General features: G+C 32.1%; 1 protein-coding gene across 3 annotated transcripts in view; it reads right to left on the bottom strand.

The window, feature by feature from the left end:
• LOC126881305 (nose resistant to fluoxetine protein 6-like) overlaps positions 1–16,484 on the bottom strand; it is a 156,380-nt gene that overhangs the window by 22,271 nt on the left and 117,625 nt on the right. For all 3 annotated transcript variants that reach the window (XM_050645508.1, XM_050645507.1, XM_050645509.1), the window contains exons 9-10: positions 8,975–9,104; positions 5,349–5,535 (exon numbers count right to left, since the gene is read on the bottom strand). In XM_050645508.1, coding sequence (XP_050501465.1) covers positions 5,349–5,535; positions 8,975–9,104 — 317 coding nt within the window. The remainder of the gene's footprint in view (positions 1–5,348; positions 5,536–8,974; positions 9,105–16,484) is intronic.

The following is a 16,484-nucleotide window of genomic DNA, read 5'->3' as shown; positions in this document are numbered from 1 at the left end:
AAAATAGTATGTTTACCTCGTAGGAAAAGCCACATTCCTGGACTCTGTGTTGCTAAGTCTCGGCTTGCGCCTCGACTTAGCAATCTTCACAGTCGTCCAGGAATGTTAAGCTTTTCCTACCCGGTAAACAATGTACTATTTGTGAACTTGTTTAAAAAAATTGTTTAAACAATTTTTCGACCACGGCACCGCCCGGCACCCTGTGGATATGTTATAAGGACCTCTTTTTGAGTAAGTTGGTGCAAAAAAATCAAATCGGAATAATTTCACTAACGGGGGCGACGATACCTCCTGGACTATAGCGGTAATTGTTTATATTTAAAAATAACAGCTTTGTCATAAAATAATTACAAAAATCTCTTTAGGACCTTGAAGAAGGGGGTTTGGAACTTGATTTGGTCACTTTTTGAATTTCATAATAATAATTTTTAATCGAGTTATTAAGCCTTGAAAATGGCCATTTTTGCATTTTTTAAATTTTTAATCGCATATTACTCGACAACAGTCGATTTTATAAAAAAATAACAAGAGACCTTTTTTGCTCAGAATGACCCAAATTATCTAAAAAAATATTGTTCAATATGAAAAAATTATTTTTGTGAATTTGTTTAAAAAAAATTTTTTAAACAATTTTTCGACCACGGCACCGCCCGGCACCCTGTGGATATGTTAAAAGGACCTCTTTTTTAGTAAGTTTGTGCAAAAAAATCGAATCGGAATAATTTCGCTAGCGGGAGCGACGGTACTGCCCGGTCTATTTGTTTGATCGCAGTTACAGTGTAATCCGAGCAAGTGTTATAAAAACGCTTTATACTCCACTTACACAAATTAAATGAAACAATTTACAGTATGTTTCTTTAAATTTACATTAATAGAAATCTTCCAATATTATGTCTACGCGTTTATAATAAAATATGTCTAGTGGCTGTAATTCCAGTGTACTCATCTAAACGATTCTAAAAAGTAACATACCTACGACTGAAATATTTCGTGTTGGCATCATGTAACATCACGTGCTATGACGCGTATTACGTGCAACGGTATCTATATTGTACGAACTGCTTAATTTAGTGAAGTTAGTCCGAAAAGAATAGTAAAGGTAAATTAAAAATGTATACAATTTTAAGAGTACGGCATTTTTAGAGTACCTACGGCAGAGAACAGCAAACCTACGCCTCTCTGATGATGCCTCCAACAAGAGGCGAGAATCGTCTATTTAGAGTGCTGGTTTGCGCTCTTTGTACTTAGTGAAAAATAAGACAGTTTTGCCTTCGCATTGCAACTGAATAAAAATGGTATACATTTTTATTTTTCTATGAGTATTACTCCCATAGAGTAACTAGGTCCATTTTCCGTTGGAATTTACCAAGCTGTAGACGGGGTTGTGAATTGCAACTTTTAGAATTCCCTCTTGTCTTCACTGCAGCATCCATCTGGATTGCAATTTATAGAAGCCACGGAGGTGTCACCAGGAAAATGGTCCAATAAGTTTTTTAATTAAATATCTTTTTAGACATTTTTTAATATTTTTATTAGGTTGAAAAACTTTTACTTTAATAGTAAAGGTAGTTTTTTGTGAATATATAGCAAATGCATAGACATAAATATAGACTTCTTCTTACGGTGCCGTATCCTTAACCCGGCATTGGTCGCTAGGTAGGTTGTTATGCGAGTGGTCGCACGTGAGATTTTCTCTCACATATCCAGCTTTTGCCTTTTTTACAAAATTTTACAAAAAAGATGAGGTTTCATCAACGATAAAGCCATTTGCTTTAAAAAGACACGACGTTTTTCTGTTTTATTATTATCTTTATATAAAATGTGACTATTGATTCCGCCAATATTTAACATTGAAAAATATATGGTAAGTGACCATCTACAACTAACCCGTGAAACAGAATATAGGATTTTCATATCATCGACGACATCCAAGGCGTCTTTTATTACATCATAAAAGGATATTATTTTAGTTTTTAAGGGTAAAAATAAAATTAATTTTTATACATAGTTGGTGACGCTGGTGGTCGCTTGATGAGAGAATCTCTCACATTAAGCGCACTGACTCAACAATATGGTGATATTAAGAAAACTGTGTCACTATCTGAGCTTGCGAGTCTATTAGATTGTCGAGGGAGGATAGTTAGGAGACTAGAAGGAACTACAGCGCGTATAATCTCCCAGAAAAAAAGTGTTGCGCAATTTTCTGAAACCGTGAAAGAAAATCTCATATAGCGACCACTGGCGGGTTAAGGACGTTGGCCATTACATTTGTCCATTTAATCCTATTTGCAGCCGCCCTGAATAGTTCTATGGGGGTCATATTCGTCCATTGTCATAAGTTTTTAAGCCAAGAGATGCGTCTTCTTCCTGGTCCACTTTTTCTATTGATTTTGCCTTCGATTATAAGTTGTAGCAGTTCATAAATTTGATTTCTTACGAAATATAGACTGCGCGCTGCAATTTAAAACTGTACCACCAATGCGACAGAGAAAAGTGTTTGTAATTAGCATAGGAATTTATCCCTTTCTAACCGACGGGGTTGATCCAATGACGTTGGGTTTATCGAAGACGAAACCTTTTTACTGCCAGCGGTTTGATAAACTCCGCCGATTAGAAAGGGATGCCTGCCAGTCTAGGTAATATTATAGGTACCTAGGTCTATGGGTGAACGCATATTATCTCCTGGTCAAAAAAATCCGGACACCTTAAAAATAGGTCTTTTTTAATATCTCGAATTTCCTAAACCTGATGTCCGATTTAAGTGATTTTTCTAATATTATATAGCCTTATTCTTTAACCATATCGCTGTAATAATATTGTTGCTAGACAGGTAAATTTTCATTGTATACCGGGTGTACCAGTCAAACTATGTTTGTTCTCAACGTTTGCCACACCATGTGGAATATTCTAACATTTATAAAATACTGAAATTAAAACGCAACTATAACATTCTGTTTTTTGATTCAGTCACTTATTTTGGATAATAAAAAAGTTAGATGCTTTAACAACTAGCCATGTTTTTCATCAATACAGGGTGTTGTTAAATAAGTATCACAAATTTTAAGGGGTAACTCTGCATGAGAAAATAATAACAGTTTGCTTTATAAACGTATGTTCGCAAATGATTCGTTTCCGGGATACGGGGTGTTGAAATTTTTCTTACAGAGTGACGATTTATATATTGCTCTAAAACTGGTTGGGATAAGCAAATTAAATTTGGTGGGTTTTAACCTTTCTCTTGGCAAACCAAAATAAAAATGTAAAAAGTGTGTTTTCTTTTTATTAATGCCCTTCTAGAAATAATTAAAAATTTGTGAAATAGAAAGTGTATCTTTTATTTATTGCTGAGTACCAAATTTGAATTTATTACAAATATGTTATATTGCCCAATATGTGACAATTTTTTATAGTTGAATAAACAAAAAACAACTAAAATGTACACTCTCTATTTATAGGATAATTATTGCACAATATAAAACACTCACCAAAATAAAAAAACACACTATTTCTTATAAAAAATTAAAAGTTTCTAAAACCAGTTAAGGATTTTCTCAAAAATTTATCAAATAGATCCAACAGATGACAGATGGCATCAATTAGAAAGTATCAGAAATCGTTAATAATAAAAATATAAACCAACTATTGCCATTTAGGGATAGTTTTATATTATTAGTATAAAATATGACTAACAAAATATACTTCGTTACCTAGAACTCACCTAGGGCCTAAAATCAAAATGTTACAAATTTGTTAAATTGTCAAGAAAGGGGTTAAGAAGTCATTATTGCGCAATTTTGACATACAATTAAGAATTTTATATTCCCCATTGGCGCGCATACGGGTAATATGTCCCGTACGGGTAATGGTCTGAAGTTTTGTAAAGAAAAAATTAGTACGCCACTGGTGTATTTCAAATTAAAAATCATTTTTGAATTCCCCATTCAATTTGCAACCAAAAATCTTTTTTTGCCTTTTTTCATATGATGCTCCGTTTTTATGCAAAAAATAAAACATCTTAACGCTTACAAAGTATTTGAGGTAGTTTCCATAGAAACTTAATTCAAATACTTTGTAAGCGTTAAGATGTTTTATTTTTCGCATAAAAACGGCGTCTTATAGGAAAAAAAGCCAGAAAAACTTTTTTGTTGTAAATTGAACGAGGAATTCAAAACTTACTTAATCAGTAGACCCATTCAGTAGACCCATTTGTACCTTTCGGTGTTGGGCCATTTAATGAACTTTCTCCATTCCTTCCCATTGGATTCCATCCGTGTTGCTTCCTGCCAAGTCTTATCCTTACTCTGTAGTATCTGCGAGATATCACTATTCCATTCTTTAATGGGTCGTCCTCTTCTGTTCTTCCCTATTGATTTTACTTCCCATACTCTTTTCATTTGTCTATTATATTGTCTATCAGGGTTAGATGTCCGAACCATGCCAATTTTTTCTCCTTGAGTTATTTTTACTCTGATCGTTCTTCTGAGGTATTTTCTCTGTGCTGCCTGAATTCTGATCTGTTACCTTTTGTTTAATATCCAATTTTCTGCTCCATATTTGTATCACCGTAAGTCTATATATTGTTTTGTATATTATTGTCAACTTGGTCTTTAATGATATTTTTTTATTATTAAGGAATCCTCTATTTAGTGCTTGGAATAGTTCTCCTGTGTTTTCCATTCTGTTGTTAAGATCATTCTCGATCTCTCCTTTGTTGTTGATTACTGTTCCTAAGTATTTGTATGAATTTGTCTGTATTATTTTTTGTTGATCTATCATTACTTCTATTTGATCTTCCGTTCCTTGTTTCCTTGAAACGATGTAAATTGAACGAGGAATTTAAAAATGGTTTTTAAGGTGAAATATCTCAGTGGCGTAATAATTTTTTCTATAAAAAATTCAGATCATTACCCGTACTGGTCATATTACTCGTATAAGCGCCAATAGTGAATATAAAATTCTGAATTGTAGCCAAAAATGCGCAATAGCTTGCAAGATGCAAATTTCATTTGCATTTAACCGGTTCTAGAGCAATACATAAATCTATGTACGTCTGGCAACAATATTATTATAGCGATTTTTTTCAAGAATAACGCTATAATAATATAATAAAAAATCACTTAAATCGGACATTAGGTTTAGGAAATTCGAGATATCAAAAGAGACCTATTTTTAAGGTGTCCGGATTTTTTTGACCAGGAGTGTATTTTTCAAATTTGAGTGAAAGTGGCTGAAAGTTACTATGCAACCAAGTAATACAACAGTAACAAGTCAGTTAACTTAAAATACGACTCACAAGTAGTTTCAGGACTAGGTAAATATAAATATAGAAAATATATTATTTTACAAACCTCCGTGGTTAGTAGCGCATGCCCATATTATCCATCCTACTGCCAACGCAAAAGACGGTCGAACTAATGCAATATAAAAAGCATTTTCTAATCTATGATATTCCGGACCTCTTAAGGTACTATGGCCTCCAAGTACGCAAAGAAGCATCACAGTCAAGCTTAAACACCACATAGGTACTACGATGTGCTAAAAAAGTAAAAATTCTAGTCGCAAAAGTTAAGCACTCTTAATACTTAGATATAAGTATAGGGGAGTGCATTTAGATTTTCACTTCGGAAAAAATCAAACAAGATAAAACTTTTTGTAATTTCATTAAGAAATGTTTAATAAGCAACATATCAAAAAGTTCTACTCGAGAAGTGGGTGCTTCATTTTTTATTAAACAAATGAACAGCGAAGTTAGATGTTTTTTTAAATAACTCCGAAAATATAATTTTTAGAAAAAAACTGACTTGACCTATGAAAAACTCAGAGAATTTTACAAAAAAACCTTATATAAATATTTTTCTAAAATTAGATCTCTAGCTTCTGTAATTTTTTATTTATAACGCCAAAGTCACCCTTCTCACACACATTGGCGCACTGTAAACTAGCGTTGGAAGAAGTGCACGGTTGAGTTATTTTAATGTAATTCTTTAACTAATGGATCAAAAGAAATTTTACAAATCGAACATGAAAGAAGATGAAATAAGCTATCTTATGGTTGTAATAAAAAGAAATAACATGTATGGACATAAGTACGGTGTGGGCGGAAAGTGAGCCTTACATGAATTTTGTTTAAAAATGATTTAAAAATGTGTAACTAATACAATTTTACTTATAAAAATCTCAAATTTACACAACCTAACTCTCAATCATTTTACTAAACGATGTTTTATTAAAAAAAAATCTCAAAAATTTAATTCAAATAATAAGTTGTCTCGAAAAATGTAATTTTTGAGAACTTCGTAGTTTTACTGAATTCCCACCAATTTAAGACGGTATTACTCAGGTTTGAATAAATCTAATACAATTTTTTTGCTATTTTTTTAAAGCTTGGGATGCAATCTTTAAAAAACACTGAATTATTTTAGTTTAAAAATGAAATAAACAATTTATATTTGAGAAAACTAAGAAAGATAACAAAAATGTAATACAAAAACCGAAAATTACCAGCTGAAAAAATGTATATACAGAGTGATCAAAACTTTTTTCTGTAAAACTTACCTAAAATACATTTAATAATAAGCTTCAACAATAATAAATGTTCAACAAAAAAATTTTTTTAGCTCTTATACAGTATGTCTGCTTAACTTGGAACCTATTGATAACTTTTTTAATATCAGTTTTACGAAGAAAAGTTATTCTTTATAAAATACTCTGCATCGTATATAACATAAGATGCAACCATCAGATATCAAATTTTATTAATTTTGTACGAGGTATGTCAAAAAATATGAATTTCACTCAAGAGTAAAGTACCTTTATATTTCACAATATCGAAAATTTTTATGAAGAAAAGTTGTTTGGAATTAAAAACTATGTTCCAATATATAATTATATCCTTCTAATCGAAAATTTGTTTTTTTTTAAATATTCTTTTTAATACATTTTAATTTTTAATATTATTGTGAAAATTATTTGTTTATCTTTTTTTTTAAGAATGAAATTCCATATTTGTTTGATTGGATTCTATTTGTTTTTCATTTAAATATCCGCCATTTTGAATCCGCCATTTTGAAATTTAAATTTTTAATCTTTAATTCAGATTCAACAACCTGTTAAAAATAAAGACAATAAATGTTTTAGAAAAATGTTCTTTTTTATGTTCTTTTTAGAAAATCCGTATTTTGGATCCGCCATTTTATAGTTTATAATGTTAACATTTAAGTTAGGTTTATCAAAGCTCTCAAAAATAAATATATGTAGAAATAAATACATTTTGTAAAGAAATTATGATTTTACAACTATTTTTTAAGTTATCCGCCATTTTGGATCTGCCATTTTATAATTTAAATTATCAAAATTTGATTCAGGTTCAGCAACCTCTCAAAAATATCCACATATATGTAAACAAACACGTTTTATAAAAAAAAATTAATTCGGATTTTACAACTACTTTTTAAGGATTTTTAGGAAAAAATCCGCCATTTTGAATCCGCCATTTTGAATTTGCAAATTGTAATGTCAGATTCGGGTTCAGCATAATCAAAACCAAAAAAATATTTTTTATCAAAATAAAATGTTGAATTCACCCATATTCTTAACATTATTTATACAAAAAAATTGTTATTGTTTAAACAATTAATAAACAATTAGCGCCGAAATTTGTGAGTAGAACTATTTACTTTAACATATTTATAAACTAACAAAAAAAGTTTTAGAAAAATCTAACCTTGTTTGATTTTTTCCGAAACATTGTATCTTTTCGTTCTAATTGCACTCCCCTAGTAGTAATTTTACTGAAATCCAATCAATTTCATCTACAATCACGTCCTCAAATTTTTTTAAAATTTTAGAATCAACCAACTTTCAAAGGAATAAAAAATTACATTTTTAATAGTAGTTATTAATGATATAATTGTTAAAAGTAAAATTTTAAGGCACGCATGTGAAGGTTTGCAGAATGAGCGAAGCGAATTACTGTACTTTTAACACATATTCATATAATATATTTTCTACAAACGTGTTAATAATGCAATAATACAGTTTAAATTAAATTTAAAAAAAATTAAAAAACCTTTTCAAATTGCGCAAATTGTACTATTAATACTAATGTTAATAAATTAAATATAAATATGTTGACGTTTCCTTTCAAAATTTGACATTTCACTTTTAACTGCAGTGCCTTAAATTTTTTAAAGCACTCATTGCTTTAAAGTGACATTTTTAAGGCTCCTTTGGAATGCTTAAAATTGCATTTTTAACACGTTTATAAAAAAAAATAATGTAAACTTGCATGTAAACCCAGTAGTCTTGCATGTAAACCAAGTAAATATAAAGTAACATAATGTTTTAAATTATTTTTCTTAATGTAACCCATATTTAAGTAAAATATTTAATTAAATACCTACTGATGAAGTATACAAAACCAACATATTTCTACCAACCTTTTTAACGTTAGTTGTTAATAATTCCTTTCAAACTATACTCAAATTTTATTTTAAACGTTTTATCCCCACCCGATGGGACTCCCAAATTTTTATTGCAGATTTGGATTCTTTACGTAAAAATAAGCAACCTTTATTCGAGATATTTTTTAGAATTATGGATAGATGGCGCTATAATCGGAAAAAACGATTGTTGGAAATGGAAAATTTAATTAAAAAGTGGAAAGTTCCCACTAAAATGGAATATTTTATTTAACTTTTTTTTTTGGTTTTAGGATCCAATAATCACAACCCAATAGGCCCCCATAACGCTCGAGTGAGTGCAAATTTAGCATACTTTGCTCCCCTACCTATCATTACAACGAAAGCAATAAAATTAAATAAAAATTTGATTCAATTAGTATTATTGCAGGGCCCGCTCTAATATTGACTATAAATATTGAATAATAATAATAAGAATTGCAAATAATAGTAATTGTATATTATTACATAACTATGTATAAACGTACATAAAATTTAATCAAAAACAAGTTTACCTTTGATATACGACTGTCTCTAAAAGTTTTCCTAGTTAACATGTACCCCAGAATGGTACCAATTAACCACGGTGCAGCTCTTGTTTCAGTCTTTAGATAATATTCATTCAAGTAGACATTGAATGGTGTTCTGGAATAGTATTATTTACATTAAAAAAAAAACAATTTTTGATAATTTAGTTAAAATAAGTATTAAGGAAACTTTATAAATCTCACTGGTAAAAAAATTGTTCTTAAGAAAACTTTTAAGCTTTAACTTTTTAAAAAGTTAAAGATTTTTTTAGACTTTTAGACCATTACAATAATTGTACCTACTATCTCCGAAAAATTTAGACTCAAATATTTTAATCTGTTTGTCCTTTGTCCAGTGTGTTAATAGTTTTAAGTATGTTTTGTTAATTTTATGCATGAATTCTGGGACATCTTCCTTTTTTGACGAAATGTCCCTTACCCTCAAACCACACGGACCACGCTGCAGCGCTACGCTGTGGATCCACAAAAGTAGTTTACCGTGGGTTCTTATGCGAGCGACTGTGGCCGGCTACAAACGCTCGTGTGGGGTGCGCCGGCCACTCTACATAAGAGCCCACGGTAAATCATCGTCAGCCACTCTATGGATCCACAGAGTAGCGCTGCAGCGTGGTTCGTGTGGTTTGGCTCTTATGATCCTCTGAGAGCGAAAGTACTTGTGCAAGATTTAGTAAAGAACTGTGCTCGATATAGTTATACATAGCTTATTATATATAGTATAACCTTTTATTTGTAAAATTCATATATTCGACCATTCAACAAAATCTTATTTTAGTGTACCTATAAGGAGCAGATTAAACTTATTCCCAAATTTTGGTGCACATCTCGATCACGAACGTCACAAAAACCCCTTATAATTTTTATATTCACCCCTGCTCGCCACCCCTTTGACCGCCACGCAGCTTTAGGCTGCATGGCTATTTATTCCCAAATTTTGGTGCACTATCTCGATCATGAGCGTCACAAAAAAAAATAAAAATCGCGACTTTCACCCCTTATAACTGCCCTCGTCCCCCACTCTGGTTTCCGCTCGTTGGGTAAAGTTATGTACACAACTAATTCAACACATCCCCGTATAGTTTGTCCACATTACTTATCACGAGCAAAATCCGCTTCTATCGCTCCGACTATTAACAAATCCGGATCAAATAAAAATTACTCTCATTTTTCTTAAATTTTCACTTATTTCATCATTCTCCGTTAGAGGACCCAAGTAGCAATTTGTCGACGCGACAACGTTGTCTACCGCGTGGCAACGTTTTGGTTACAACGTTGTTATTGCCTAGAAGATGACCCAATTCTGCACTAATTTGGTGGACGATTTTTGAGTTGTCTTGACGTTGCCTAGGCAACCTTAAGCGTTGCATAAGACAACTGAAGCGACTATAAAAAGTGCCTGCGTGCAATGGTTGCTCAAAGAGTCGGACTGGTTATGTTTTTTTACCTATATAAAAAGTAAACTATTTTGACATCATATCAGGTATTTAAATTTATATAATTACATAAATAAGGACTTAAACAAAATTACCTGATGTGAAATTTATAAACGCATCTCAGATTACCGTCAAATATGGATATTCCACCTTTAAAAAACACACGCGCTCATTTTTTTATCACCTTTTTAACAAAAAATATGTAAATTTAAAAAATATAATTTTAATATAAAAGCCAGAATTTATGTTAAAGATGTTTTGTATAAATTTAATGTATTGATGGTGCTTTTAAAGGTATTAGAAAATGCCTGCATTTTTTATATTTTGTGTTTTTATTTTCTTTACATCCCAAAAAAACCAAAATGGTGCATTAAACAACATTACCAATATTACTTAAAATATACCTTATTACCAACCATAGACGGATGACACAACCGAGAAGTCCAATCGCCGACCAAACACGGCCTGGACCGACTATCCCAACCACTTTAGAACGCACTCTCTTATTGGGTGACAGAGGTCATGTGACCAGTGCAATGAAGTGCATCATTCTCCTTAACAGCGTTGCCACATTTAGTAGATATCTACTGTTTTGGTATATTTTTGATATTATTTAAAAAATTCTAGTAGGCAATGTTTTTTATTAGATGTTTGGTATATTTCAATATTTTGTTATCACTAAAATAAAATTTGCTTTTTAATATATTCACCCCATTTCTAAATTAATTTTCAGACATTTTGTTACAATTTCCAATTGTCATTACCGAAAATAAGATTCAGGACGTAGATGATGATAATAGATGGACAGAGAATAGACAAGGTGGAAACGGCGGGTTCGTTGGGAAAATATTCCCATGAGATATTTTTGCATAATCACATTCGTGAGACATCCCAGAATAAGGTTCAAGAAGTCGCCCACGAGAAAAGTGGGCCAATTTTTTTTTAACAATTTTTTTTTAATCAAATTGCAAAAATAAATATTTTGGCCCGGACTAATTTTTTTTAGATTGTTTGGACCATTCTGGACAAAAAAGGTCTCTTATAATTTTTCTCTAAAGTTGATCTTTTTCGAGTTAGAAGCAAGTTAAAATTTGAAAAACGCGAAAATGGCCATTTTTAAGGCCTATTAAGTCGGTCAAAAATTATTATTTTGAAAGTCAGAAAGTGACTAAATCAAAGTTTAAAGTCACCGTTACATGATCCCGAAGGAATATGTTTCATTAATTTACTACTAAGCTGTTATTTTTAATTAATAACAATGAGTGGTTGAATGGCGCTTATTATTATTACTTAAAAATAACAGCTTAGTAATAAAATAATGACGAAAATTTCTTCAGGATCTTGTAGGGGGGGCTTCAAACTTTGATTTAGTCATATATTGACTTTCATAATAATAACTTTTAACCGAGTTATTAAGCCTTGAAAATCGCCATTTTTCGTTTTTTTCAATTTTAAATTGCTTATAAGTCGAAAACGATCAACTTTAGAGAAAAATTATTAGAGACCTTTTTTGTCCAGAATGGTCCAAAAAATTAAAGAAAAAATTGCTCGGGCCAAAAATATTGATTCTTGCAATTTGATTAAAAAAAATTGTTAAAAAAAATTGGCCCACTTTTCACTTGGGCGACTTCTTGAACCTTATTCTGGGATGTCTCACGAATGTGATTATGCAAAAAAATTTCATGGGAATATTTTTCCCTTCGAACCCGCCGTTTTCGCCTTGTCTAGAAATGAAACTGGTAAATACCAGATCTAAATAAGGAAAACTTCATATAATTGGTTTGGAGAATTTTCAAAATGATTGTAACGCTCGGTTTCATAATCAGTTAAGGATTTTAAATTTTAAGTAAGTTGGTACCTACCTTTATCACAATTCATATATGGGTAAATGTCAACTTTAAAGTGAACTTTACTTAATGTTTACTTTAAGTTGATTATGAAACCGGGCGATTTTGACAGGTAACCGTTAACACAGATTTTACTGTATTTACAGGGCCTAAAAAGAATCTACTAATTTCTAATTGATTTTTTGAAAGCAAAACTACTATCCGCTGCAAGATAATTCGGATGGGATTCAGACAAAATATGTACAAAAAGTACATATTTTGTCGGAGTTTCAGCCAAATTATCTTGCAACGGATATAGTACTGAAAGAGTAAGAACTGGCCTGGCAACCCTGTCTAGCAAAGCTGATACAAAGATTAGAGCTTATCAAATCTACTGATAAAACAATGGACAATGGAGAAACCAGCTAATAAAAAACAAATAAACAGGTTGTTAAATAAATCGAAAATTTCCAGCAAAATAAAATATAAAATAATAAGAAAAAAGTAAGGTTATAAAGTAAATTCTTTTTTTGCTCCTGAAGTTGCCGTAAACGTGTCACATATCTATAGAACTATACGTAAAGGCCCTGTGGTCGTGAGAGACAACTACCTAGTCGGCCAGAAAACCCATGGGCGTAAATTAGTTTAGCATTATAACGTTTTTAAGTAGTTGCGATTGTTGAAAAAACTTGACTGTGATATGTAGTTGTCACGATAGTAATAACTTAGTTGCCCATATAACTAAAGATATTACTTAACGTTGTAACATCGTCATGTCAGTCGGGTTAGGGGTCGTTGGCCGAAACAACTGAAAATGCTCTCGGGCAACGTTATATACAGTGCATTTGTTTGTACTGACAAACAATGCGTCGAAAAATTGCTACTTGGGGACAGTCTAACCATACTCAGGTGCAAATATTTTAATATTTGCACTTCCTCTTCGTTTCGTTATGGTTCAATTCAGTTTTTTTGTAAAGCCTCTTTGACAAGGAATAGATTCCGAAACAAGAGATGTCAGAGGATGGCTCGAGGATGGCAAGAGACTCGAATTGAATCAAAACGAAACGATTATTTTCTTTTTGTCATACCTGACTCGGTTTTAGAGTACAGAATTACCACGTTTCATATAAGTAATCTGCGACGCATTATTGGAGTGTTTTCCTAGAGAACCGCTAGGCGCCGCTTGGTACTAGTGTATCTCGGTTAACAGATTACTTGGACGTGGTCGAAATTATTTTTCACTCATTAAATAAAAATTAGGCAACATGGGGTTGACCATCTAGTTATTTAGTACTAGGTAGGTACCTAAACTCAAAATCGTGACAGCATAATTAACAATGCTGGGAATAGATACCTATCTACCTGCTCTGACTTTTTTAATAATCTGGGAGGTTAATATAAATCAATTCGACCGTTAAGTACCAATACCTCCTATCTACATTTTTTTCAAAAATAAGTTTATCGCGCCATCTAACTGCAAAGCTTGTTACGCATCTTCTAACAAAATATCCTAACTCTATCTATTCTCAAAGTATTTAAAATAACATCATGGAAATATATCCTACCTTAATCAGCGTTTTTTATGCCGGAAATACCTTCTAACTGAATAGCAGAAATACCTTCTATCTACTCATTTGTGGTTGTTGTTTGTTAGTTGTACCGCCTATCAACAGTTTCCCGGTATTATTCGTTTTTTGTATCTTATTTAGTTCTTCTGCCGTACAATATTGTATTTACGTGTGTGTCTGGTGTTATCAAAAGGTAAGGAGTGTTTTACAACTAAAATTAACAGCCTAAGTAAGACTTTGTACAAAAAATAAATACCTAACCTCAATTTAACTCATGTTTTTGTGTGTTAAAGTTCTTATAAATTAATTTTAAGTTAAGATGATAGTTACATATTCAAGGCTTATAATACAGTTATAGTTAAAAATGTACACACAACCACCAAAGGGAGTTTTAGTAAATTGAAATGTAGATAGCAGATCTTTCCACAAAAATAATTAAAATTACTTAAGGTGTTCGTAGTACATAGGCGGCGCAAAAAACGGGCATATCGGATATTTTGTCATAATGAAAAGCTGTTTAAGAACAGAAAAATGCAGCTATTAATATTAAAGTACGTTTTAACTAACATTGGAAACAAAACATTTTGCTTTTATATGATAAATTATAATAAAGATTATTTTCGATCCCCTAATAGTTATATTTACGTAACAAGCAATGTTTAAAGCATTGAATTTTCAAGTAAAATCTCAAAGTAGTACCTAAATGCAAATTTTTTTACAGATGAATATCAATCAAGATCGACGTAGGAAAACACGGGCAGCTGAAATATTAGGATTGGCTTTGAAACTTGATGAAAACATTCCTTATGGCTGCACAAGTGAGTCTACTACTAGCGTTATTATTTCTGAAGGTTTAGAGCCCACAAGATCACAATCTAAAAATCTGAGCCAAGACGAACACTGTGTAAACTTAATTCATGAAACTACGACATTGATCCACAGTGTACTGTTACCAGATGGAAGTTCCTACATTCCGGAGACAAATGAAAATATTACTCCTCCTATTAGTACAAGCCAACAAGTTGGTAGTCTTGCCTTGTCTGACAATCAAGAAAGTAATCGTTCCTATCAAAATGTGTTTTCCTCCAACAATTTAGAAGACTCCCACTTCCAACAGTTAAACGAGGAACTTCATACTGAAAATGTAATTACAGAGAGAGCATCGACTCCAAGTACATCTTCAGCTCACGATTTTTCACCCAGTGAAAGTTCCTATAACCCAGAGTCTGATTCATCGGAGACTGAGAGCGAAGATAGGGTGTCTGAAGAAAATAGTGTGCCGGATTCTGAGCTGGTGCCAAGACAGGTTTATTTCGGAGAAATCAATGAAGAACGAAAAAGAAAAATTAAACCAGATAGTAAGACTTGGAAAAAAAATCGTAACAAAGAGTTAAGAATGCTTGGCAAAGATTACTTAGGTTATACAAATCCGAAAGAGGGAAAAATGTTACACAATACTCCCCGAAGCGCTCGCAAACTGGGTGAAGCATGCAAGTCTAAAAAATGTACAACAAGTAAAGTCAGGAATTGTGAAAAACTGACCGTGGAGATGCGACAAGATATATTTAATAATTTTTGGACAAACTTAAATTGGGAACAAAGGAAGATTTATATAAATGGATTAGTCTCCCGACAAACTACTGCTAGAAAAACTGTAGGGTGTGAGACAAGACGGGAAGGTACTTTCCAGTATTTTTTGCCTACAGCTGAGGGTAATTTGCGAGTTTGCAAGACATCCTTTTTAAATACATTTTCCCTAGGTTCTTTTACTGTACAATCTTGGGTCAAGAAGTCAGTTCATAAAACACTTCCATGTAATGAAGTCACCAATAGCAATCGAAAACGAGTTGTGCCAAGAGGAACGGCGACAAGAATCCAGATGCTACGTGAATTTTTTAAAAATATCCCAACACTTCCCTCTCATTATAATAGAAAAAATTCGAGAAAATTATTCATCGAGCCATATTACCGAAATAAAACAGAACTCTATAATTCCTATAAAATATGGTGCTCAAATAATAACGAAGAGAGTGCAAGCAGACATACTTTTGACAAGATATTTAAAGATTCAAATCTTTCTATTTATACCTTAAAAAAGGATATGTGTGACATCTGTGTCAGTTATAAAGAAGGAAATATTTCAGACGAAAAATATAAAGATCATATTCAACGTAAATCAAGAGCAAGAGCCGAGAAAGAACATGACAAGGAAAAAGCACAAGCTGGTGAATTTAATCTTCTTACAATGGATCTTGAAGCTGTCAAAGTGTGTCCTTATCTGACTGCAAGTGCCCTCTACTTCAAAACGAAGTTAAGTTGTCACAACTATACGGTCTACAATTTGGTCACTCATCATGCAACATGCTATTGGTTTGACGAAACTGCCAGTGACTTGACAGCAAGCACATTTGTTAACTTCCTTTTAGATTACTTGTCACAACACTGTCTCGCCAACAGGTTACCTATAGTAATATTTTCAGATGGCTGCACATACCAAAATCGGAATAACATTTTGTCTAACGCATTATCTGCCTTTTCTGTAAAATATCAGATAGTTATAACCCAAAAGTTTTTAGAACCGGGTCACACTCAAATGGAGTGTGACTCGGTCCACAGCGCTATCGAGACTAAATTGAAGCATCGTGAGATTCAT

The sequence above is a fragment of the Diabrotica virgifera genome, chromosome 3 (genome assembly GCF_917563875.1).
Source record: "Diabrotica virgifera virgifera chromosome 3, PGI_DIABVI_V3a".
In the NCBI taxonomy this organism is placed as follows: Eukaryota; Metazoa; Arthropoda; class Insecta; order Coleoptera; family Chrysomelidae; genus Diabrotica; species Diabrotica virgifera.
Note: the sequence above shows the minus strand (reverse complement) of the source record. Positions and strands in the feature narration are given on the sequence as shown.